At 39.7% G+C, this 9,978-nt stretch overlaps 1 protein-coding gene across 1 annotated transcript in view; it reads left to right on the top strand.

The window, feature by feature from the left end:
- The window catches only part of CFTR (cystic fibrosis transmembrane conductance regulator (ATP-binding cassette sub-family C, member 7)), a gene marked incomplete at both ends in the record, with an annotated part of 55,422 nt that overhangs the window by 19,454 nt on the left and 25,990 nt on the right, over positions 1–9,978 (top strand). Inside the window, one exon of the mRNA XM_010137035.1 lies at positions 980–1,171. Coding sequence (XP_010135337.1) covers positions 980–1,171 — 192 coding nt within the window. The remainder of the gene's footprint in view (positions 1–979; positions 1,172–9,978) is intronic.

Below are 9,978 nucleotides of genomic sequence, written 5' to 3'. Positions count from 1 at the left end.
CTTTCCCTTATGTCCTCTTTATTTAAGGTTTCTGTCCTGTTGTTTGAGACTGTTACTGTCTATTCCAGGAATTGTAAGGCCTGTGAAACAAACTGCACACTTATTTTACCTATAACATGCGTGAAGCCCAACATCAACTCTTTAATATTGCTTCAATATTAGATAGAGTTGGGTTCGGTTTGTGCTTTTTTTGCCATTTATGTTATATGGCCCAATATAATGGTAGTTTAACATCCAGTATGCAAAACATACCAAGTGGCCACCCTTTGCAAGATCAGAAACTTCTTACTCAGCATTTTGGGAAAGTCAGGTTCTGGTATAATGGAAAGAATCTCATGAGCCTTCCCTCACACTTTGTATAACTTGTGAAAGGAGCTCTGGGCTTGACAGCATGAAAATGTGACTGAGACAGATTTTTAAATCTTTGGCTGTTACGTCCCAGCTTTGTTGACTGTTTATTACTGATAAGAACACCACTGGAATGGCTCTGTAACATATTTTTCCTTGTATTTCTCAATTCTGTTCTTTGATCTAGTAGCCAGTGATGTGTGACAAGGTTAACCACAAGCTACTGATTAACTTTGAAATTGTAACATGTCAGTACTGAAATTGCAATCAATTCTTTTATGAAGGGAAATAGTAAATATACTTAGGTCATCTATTCACGTAAATGAGTTAACAGTTACAGAGGAAAATTCACAGTGAGCAGTTTGTGAATGACTGTATACATATACACAAAGATATTGCATTTTTCAGGGCAGTACAGATAAAAGGCTTAAGAACACTAGCAAAATTGTGAACATGAGTTGTGTCATGAAAATCTGCACTAATTGTAGCTTGCCTTGTATCAGTACTTATATGGACAATCTTAACAAATGTAGCATTTAGGTGACTTAGAAGAGTGACTTTCACTTTGTTTAGTGTTTCTTATGGTTGTACAGATCTCTTATATATTAACCAAGTGTTAATGATTTTTCAGACTTCTCTTCTGATGTTGATAATGGGAGAATTGGAGCCTTCGCAGGGTAGAATTAAACACAGTGGAAGGATATCCTTTTCACCTCAAGTCTCCTGGATCATGCCTGGAACAATAAAAGAAAACATAATTTTCGGTGTATCTTACGATGAATACCGGTACAAGAGCGTCATCAAAGCCTGCCAACTAGAAGAGGTCAGTCATCTAGGACTCTTAAGACCCGTGATACAACCCAAGTGAAAAACCCCAAAGAAAAGAGTCAGGGAGTGGAGGTTTAAGTAAGGAAGTCATTTCTGAGATTTAAGGATCTCAGCCTCACATCCCAGTTTTGTGGAATTGCGAGTCAGCCTCTGGCCAGCTCCTTCAGATGTTAAGTGATGGTGCTAGTTCTGGTAGTTTACACAACAGGAGCTGAATAAGCTGGTTCAAATATGATAAGGTGTCTGCCTTCTCAGACTTCCTTGCTAGTTAAAAAGCTGGGTAAACATATTAATGTTAAAGAAATTATGTAAAAAATATTGTTCCTAAAATTTTTTTAGTATTTCTTCTGCACAAAGAAGCTTTCCCTTACAACTTGGAAATTAATCTGTTTTCCTCCTTTCTTTTGCACTTCAAAAATTACTCCAGGTGTGTGCCAGAAACCTGAATTATTTAGAAAATTTTGACTGAAGTTGGGTTTTCCTATGTGCACACTGAAAATTCTCACACTGGAAACCCTTGCAGGATCGATCTTTATGTGACGTGTAGCCCACAATTGGTAAAATGATGTGGAAATGTCCTCATTTGTTTGATGTTGCCACAGGGTAGAGTAAGAAAAGGTATCTTTTCACATTGCAAGATACAAAAGGAGCCAGGGTTTTATTGCTGTGCCTTAGGATCAGGCATTTTGTCTGTAACATGTAGATGAAAACAATAAATATTTAACTGTGATGAATAGGATCTGTCTTTAGGCCACACGGTGAAATGTATTTTCCTTTAGTGCCAGTCAAGCAAGACAACAATAGATGTCCTGGTTAAGAATAAGATGAGGTTACTGTGCTTTATCTTAGAGCAGGGTATGGTTAAGTGATAAAAAAATATTTTCTTATATGTTTATGGCCATTTCCGCTTGTGTTTGGATTGTGTTGGATGTGTTTGGAAATCTTTGAAAGCTTCTGAAGACAGGAGAATTAACAACTTCTGTGTCAGACTTTCTGAAGAGACTATTCCTTAATCCCAGTCGTAAAAGTTGTAGTTAATGCCAAAGCTTCAAGAGACAATTAGCTTCAGCAGTTGAAAACTGTCCTTACCCAAAGAGCTTCCCAGCCCAGACCCTTCCTAGAGCAGATGGCGGTTAATGATAGCTCAGTGTCCTGGTGTTGGTGGATGGCTCAGTGTCAGTGGGACAGCTTGGTGTTTTGGTGTTGGTGGGACAGTTTGGTGTCTCGGTAGGCTGCAGCTCTTTTGTTCTCCAAAAAGGCTCAATCAAGCCAGCTTTGATCTGTGCTAGTACAGTGCTATGTGGATATGCTTCACCTCCTAGCAGGGCTCATTATCTGAGATCAAGTTTGATACTTATTAAGGATGTTTTCTTCTGGACTGAAGCTGAATAAATTGAGCTGGCCTGAAGAGAAGGCAGAATAGTCTGGAAGGAAGCCAAATGCATTACCTTAGTGCTGTTATGCCTTCCAGTCTCGTTAGCTGCCATGTCTTAGTTACCGAACAGGACTCAGTATGGCAGCTTGAAGGATGGATTTCAAATGTTAATTCCTTGTTTATTCCACAGTGTGACCTTTTAGGGGTTTATTATGACAAGGGTTAGTGCTTTGTTGGATTGAGGTTGTGTGTTCTCCTTCTTCGGAAAGCAGAGATACCAGAGGTTTTTTGCCTAAGGGATTTCACTTTACCCCCTTTTCTGCAACTTTCCTAGGTATTTATATAGTCTACTTGAATGTCAGTCTGTTCTTGAGTCTAGTTCATATATGGGGTCTTCAAGGTGAGCCAAGGACCGGTGGTAAAAGAGAGTTTATTTCCTTTTTGTATATAAACTGAAAGTCGGTTAACATACAGCTCTTAACAGTAGCTAAGTCAAGAATTACTTCCAAGCTCCATGCTCACAAAAGCTTTTTTGGGAATACAAAGCCACCTCCTTTGACCCAGTGGGCAAATAAGATGTGTTATTACTGCAAAAAAGTAACATGCCGGTGAAATGCCCCCTTTGTTTTGCCATCTCCACCATAACCCTATAGGGGAAGCACACTGAAGATTTAGTTTAATTCCTAAACTTGATACTTTTTCCCCTTCGTGTTCACTAGTGCCAATAAAATATTACAGGTTACTCTGTGTGGGTCACGTCATACCATCTACACAGATTCGGGGCTTCCTGACACACAGCAAATAGCCATTTCTTGTCTGTCAGCAGAACAGGACACTGAAGCTGGGTGACTTTATACAAGGTGCTCTGTGTGTTTTTTAGGTCTATGGAGACATGCAAATGATATTAAGAAAGTGTAACTTAAAGAATTGGGAGTGCATGACAGTTTTCAGAAATTTTCAGTGCTCTATTTTCCTGCTTGACTTTTTGAATTGGAACATAGTCAATTTGCTCAGGAGCTGTCGCTCTCAGCCTCTTTAGAGCGGCTAAGTACTTGAGGTAAATACACCTCACAGTAATTATGAAAGATAGAAAGTGCAAGTAAATATTTCACAGAGCTTTCCATAATTTTAGATCTCCAAGAAAAAAACGGGACATTTTTTTAGTCCAAAAAGTTCAGGTAGCTATATGGTGTACTTTCTGCTTGCTTTCTGCCCTCACTTTCTTATTCTTGTTATTTTGCTGCAATTCACGTACTCTCCAGTTGTACCAATATACCTGTTCATGATATACTTTAGCAAGCAAGCAGGGTGAGTACCTAATTTAACACATCTTCTATAATGAAGGCCATACTTCGTAAATACGAAAGTGAAGGCTTTCAACTTCTGGGTCAAACCATTTGAGCACAGATCAGTAGTCTTACCATTTGTCCTTAAATCAGAAGCTTTTTTGAAATACATTGTTTGAATGGGTTTAATTTTGGGTGTGCACATGTTACCACAAATCTATTACTTTAAAAATCTTATATTGGCACCCTATGATAGAGAGAAGCCAAGACGTAATTGGTACAAATTCAGAACTCATTTCCTAGAGACAGTCCCCATAGGCAAGATTAAAGGTACTCAAAAAATAAGATAATATGAAATGGTTCTGCCTTGGCTTATGCTATCTTTTTTTTTATTTTGAGAAGGTGTTTTACCCTTTTTATAAAGTACTTTTCATCATACTTATGATAAAAATCTATTAACAAGAAAAGGTGAAATTAAGGACCAAGAAGGAACAAACTTAACACTGAGGAATTACCCTGCATAATTCATTGATTTTTACTTTCATTGCTAAATAGCAAAAGCCACTGGGAGATTTGAAATGGACGAGTTTGTATGTCTATGGAAACTTGCTACTAAATTTGAAGTAATTCTGCAAGTGTAACTTCCCCGGAGATTGCATTAATGGGAAGGCAGGTTGTATTAATGAGAAGGGTTGTATTAATGTCATGGCAGGGATAATATGAATATAAATGGGAATTTGAGGGAGTAACTAGCTGGGTTTGCAAAATCCTTATTACTGATGCAATTATATATGGAGAAGGAACGTGCCTTGATTTTCAGACTTCTAGGTTGAAAAATCAGTATTAATAGCCTACTATACATGGGGTGTAGGATTGTTGTTTGGTTTCAGCACTTGTTAAGTTAAAAAGGTAAAACCTTTGGACAGCTGAAACAGGAATCTTCGTGTCTAAATGCTGCTAACATTGAACAAAATCATCCTGAGAAAATACGTTCTTCCAGTCAAGACTGCAGAAGCAGGCCTGTTAAAGTTATTCTTGTTAAAAAATAAACAAGCGTTGTATCCCATTGGGAGAGGTGAAGTAATACATTAGTTTTGAAACCACACTTCCATGACTTCCATTTTTGCTTTTTTGCAATGTAGAGATAGATATTTTTCCACCTAGTTAGTTCATTTAATCCTTCAGTAGTTACCTAAGAGGCCATAAACACATAATGGCAAACTGCTGTTAAGAGATTACCACTCTTAGAGTAAACACGTGTTCTGATTTGAGAGACACCAGCTGCTCATGAATGTAATGTTTAACACGGCATGCAAATAGAGGAAGTGTTTCCTTGTGAAATCAACTCATAAAATAGAACTAAAGAAATGTGTGACCAGATCCTGTGGTTTTTCGAGGTGGTTTTACAGAGAGTTTAGATTTATTTTCATCCAAGAACTTAGATTATGTAGAGAGAAACTAGAGAAAGAAACAGTAAAATGCCAAGCCTTGGTTTGTGTTCCCGTATGTTTGACATCTCCTTGCAAAGGGTGGCATCCATTCCTGGGTGACGAGTTGACTGCAATGTTGAGGATGCCTTGAAACAGAAACTCCTAATCTTGCATCCCACTGTACTGCTCCAGCTCCTTCTATCTGTACTGGTTTTGGATTTGTTTGCCTTTTGTTGGTTGGTTTGGGTTGGTTTTGGGTTTGTTTTTTTTTTCGGCAGACAGATAACTAAATCGGTAGGATTTGAGAGGTTATTATGTCAGTGAATTAAATACTTTGAGTCCTGGTTTTGTGCCTGTTTTTCTCAAGGAATATCAGCAGATTACAAAGTGAGTGGAAGAGAGGAACAATAAAGGTTGAAGTCTGGAACTGAGTGCTTTGTAGTAGGTAATTCTCTACAAGAGGATATTAAGGGGTAGCTTGGTTACCTAATCAGATAGATGTCTACAGTGTAAACTACATGAAAGCAAGTTACTTGGCTTGTCTTCACAGCTGGAGACAGCAAGGGGCATGACAAGATGAAGTTCATCTCATTCTAATATAAACAGCTAAAATAGCATAAGTGCCCCTTTCAGGCAGAAAGTGCACATAATATGTCAAATCTCCCGCTAGGACCGTGGCATCTCAGACATGTGGGCCCAAAAGCTGGCTACCTTTATACTTCCCCCCGCCCCCGCCCTTGCACTGGTAAGATCCACTGGCATAAGCAGACTCCTCTAACTGTGATTCGTGTCTATGGCCCAGCTGTGAAGCTGCTGATACGGTGAATTTCCCATGGGAACTGAAAGTAAATAGGCTAGCACAGTTTCTTTATAGCAGGGGAGCATCTCTGTTAGAGAAAGAAACAGACTCCCAAATGCACTGACTTCAAGAAGTGTATCAGTAACCAAGTAAATATGTTTAGCAAAGCCCCTCCGCAATGTTCTGTGGTGATATCATTTAGTTAAAAACCTGCCTCAGCCAAGACAACCCTCCCCACCCCTTTCCCTGCCTCAGGTACAGGACTCTGGAGTGATTACCTTGGATGTTGTCCTATCTTCTGTGTCAGTTCCAGAGTCATATTTAATTCCCTTCCCCTGCATTTAACCTGCCCACACGCAGCATAGCGACTACTTTACGTTTCATAAATCTGTTCCACGGGAATGTTTCACTGTAGAGAAAGCAAGTTTTGCCAGCATTTGTGTGAGTTTTGGGTGAACCTGACACTCTGCTCAAGGTCACAAACTCTTGTGAAAACAAAGCTTATGCTTTTGAACCATGAATCATTCATACATTGTTCGTCTGAAATCTAACAAAAACCTCATCTTCATGAATTACAGGGAGAGAGAGGAGAGTTACCTAAAAAAAAAAATTAAGAAGTAATTTCTTATTTTAAATACTTTAACAAAAGCTGGTTTTCCCCAGGAAAATGAGAACTCAAGTATGTTCAAGCCAGTTACCCAAAACCCAAGATATAAAAAGTTACTGAAAATTCTTCATCTTTTAATAATTAACAGAAACGTTCGCTAGTAGGTGTGAATTTGAATCACAAAGCTTGATTTCAGAACTTTAAAAAAACCTAAAATTTTGCAGTTTAGTTCGTATCTGCCTTACTTCCAAGATCATTTGTTTTCTGATGAAAAATGTGAATGAATTGAAAGTTATGCTTTCTGCAAAATACCATTCCAAATTAGTCTAAAGAGTTTTAATAATCACTGAATTCGAATCTGGAGGTTTGTTTCAGTTCCATTTACACCTTATTGGTATATTAGAATTGAATATGATTGCTTGTAAGTACAGAAATAATCATGTTAGTGAGAAAGCAGGTAACAGTAAATTTTCCTCTAGTAACTAAATAGAAAGATTATCAAATAGGGTGGAAGAGTTTGCAGCTCCTGCTTGAAACCCTTTGTGCTGCTTCTGCCAAACTTGTATTCAGCTTTACTTGGCATTATATAGAATAAAGACTCCCGTATTTTATTTCTAATTTATTGCAAATAGTCCATACTACAGAAAGGGAAATGCAAAGGCTATTTAGAGACAGCTTCTCTAAAACTCAGAGGGAAAGAAGGCAGCGCAAAAGGGAGTACTTTGGGAGGTGAAAAGGAGATAGCAATGTGAATGGCGGATTTTCTGGGAATTGTGAAAATAAACACGGGGAGTGTTAAAGGCAAACAGAGTGCCTTCTCCTTGGGAGCGCAACTTGAGATTGGTTAGCTCCTGATATTAGAAGCACCCGGGAAAGTAATTAATGTATTCAGGAACTGTGGGGGATATCTCCTCTGAATAGCTACCAATAGGTTTCTCAATTTAAGCATGTAGAATTAGAAACGTTAAAGAAAATCCAGTGGCTACTTCATTTATGTGCTGGGATTTGTGCTGTTCGGCATCATTACATTAAGTTTGTCCCTGGCTTGATTTCACTTCCTGCATAAAATGACAGCAAGGATGTATTTGGACCAGCCCTATGTACTTTTTTACAATAGGTGATGCACGTTCCAACAAATAGCATTGTGTGTCTATTGGACTTCACCACTCTGTTTATGCCTTTGAAAGAAATTACTAAACATTTTTTAATTATTATAATTACGGCCTGAAAAGTTCTTTGTCTCTTCCATGCCATGTATTATCCTGAGGTGAAGGGTGGAAGAGAGCAGAAGGGGAACTCATTACAAGTTTGATTAAAATTCCATGTTGACACACGTGCGAAGAAATGTATCTGGCGAAATCCCACCACCATTTAACACAATGGGAGCCCTGCAATTAGTTTCAGCAGGGCTAGGATTTCACCCTGTTTGCAGGGGAAGACACACTGGGCCCAGTTCTTCAACTGGGCTTTTTTGGGGGAAAAAGAATTAGAATCAGGTAACAGCTATGGCACTAGCACCAATACAGGCAGCAGTACTGGTAGAAATGCGAAACAGTTGAAAGCTTAGATCTCTGGATACTTAACCACACAAGTCCCCATATTCAGGTGAAGATACTAGGTAAATGTCAAAGTTACAGATTAATAACTCCCATATGCACAGTGAAACTACAAGTGATCAGAGCAGGTCATCTCAAATAAGTGCCAGAAAAGTTTTTATGCCAGATTTTCACATGTTCTTTCTAAATACTTCATGATCTACAGGAAGGCGATTTTGTCATTGTCCTTCAAAAATGTTTTTCATGTCCCTCTTCCTGCAAATAGCTGAGCTGTTATGTTAGTACCAGGGATTTGCTTGTGTGGCCCTCCTTTTACAGGAGGGAAATAAGTAGTTAACACGAGAAGAACTTCAAAGTCACCTGCAATATATTTTCCAGAGCATCTTGATTTTAAGGTCAGAATCCTCTAAGTCAGGAAGTAAACGCTATTATCAAATCAAAGAGTTGGGAGAATCTCCCATTTCCTGACAGACGAGGCAGTCAATTTCTAGCACTTGAGTGGCTGGACCTTTCATCTGTCACTGATCCAGGGCTGAATAGCATTGTTCACTCTGTTCCTGAGGTCAGGGCAATTTACAGGGGAGGAAGAAGGAATAATTTCTCTGAAAGGATTTTCATTTATTTATTTCTTTATTTATTCCACAATACCTCAGAGGCTTGGAATGCCCAAAGGCTGCCCAACAAGAGAGTTATTAACCATCAAAACCACAGCAGGGGTGATCAAAATTGAATTACATCTGACTTCGTATGAAACGCAAACTTCTAGGGAGCAATTCAACTTAGAATCCCAGGTCATATTGCCCTGGAAGTGCTTCACGTGTCTTCCAGTCTTGTTCCCAGAAGTTTCAGGATTTGTGTGGGTGCTGCAGAGTGTATGCAGACAGCTGAGTTCCTGCGTGCCTCCTGGCTGCCTGGGGGAAGAGAGACCCCAAAACAGGCCACCTCTTCCACAGCACTGCCCGAAGCCTGCTTCCTTTCTGAGAATTTTGCATGCCACTTTTTTTTCTCTCAGAACTAGCACTAAAAGGAAAATCTTTGTAAAGTGTGGGAACATTGGAGTTGATTTTGTCTGCTATCAGATGCGTTGGTCATTTTTTGGCTGCGGGGGATCCCTGCCTTAGGAGTTGGAGGATGTGCTCAGGCAGTGAGAGTGGCAGTCTGGTGCTGCTGAGCAGGGAGCACAGGCACTGGGAGCTTCTGGAACACTCGGGGCTTCCAACTCGGCACGTGGTGAACTGCCCTGGAGTCATACCCTCTGGAAACCTAGGTGCCCTGGGACACAGGGTGGTCATCCAGCCTGTGATTCTGGGAAAAGTCCCCTGAAACTACCAGCACTACCACAGTGATAGTGGTGTCACTGCAATGGCTTAAGGACATAGGCCAGGTAAGGCTTGAAGGCAGAATTAATAATTTTTGTTAGAGCAACTGTGAAAGTAAGCAAAAAACTAGACAGCCTTCAGACACTCAAGCTGTTCTCCATGTCTCCACTTCCATGAATTACTGTGGTTTGCATGCATCCTCAGTTTCATAGCTAAATACTCCTGTCAAGAAAATTTCTGGCCACCTCAGCCGGTAGGGCGCAAGGTCATCCTTTTCTCCTTTCTGTCTCGTGGAAGAGTGAAATGGTGTTTTCTTTTTTTTATCTCTGGCTAAAGATTCATTTCCGGCATAGTGGTGAGTTGTGAGTAGCTTACAGCCCAAGCAGTGGAGCTTGGCTCACAAACCTTTTGCAAACCTTGAGCATTCCTG

Source organism: Buceros rhinoceros, unplaced genomic scaffold (genome assembly GCF_000710305.1).
Source record: "Buceros rhinoceros silvestris isolate BGI_N320 unplaced genomic scaffold, ASM71030v1 scaffold1025, whole genome shotgun sequence".
NCBI lineage: Eukaryota > Metazoa > Chordata > Aves > Bucerotiformes > Bucerotidae > Buceros > Buceros rhinoceros.
The sequence above is the reverse complement of the archived record's forward strand: the minus strand, read 5'-3'. Positions and strand labels throughout refer to the sequence as shown.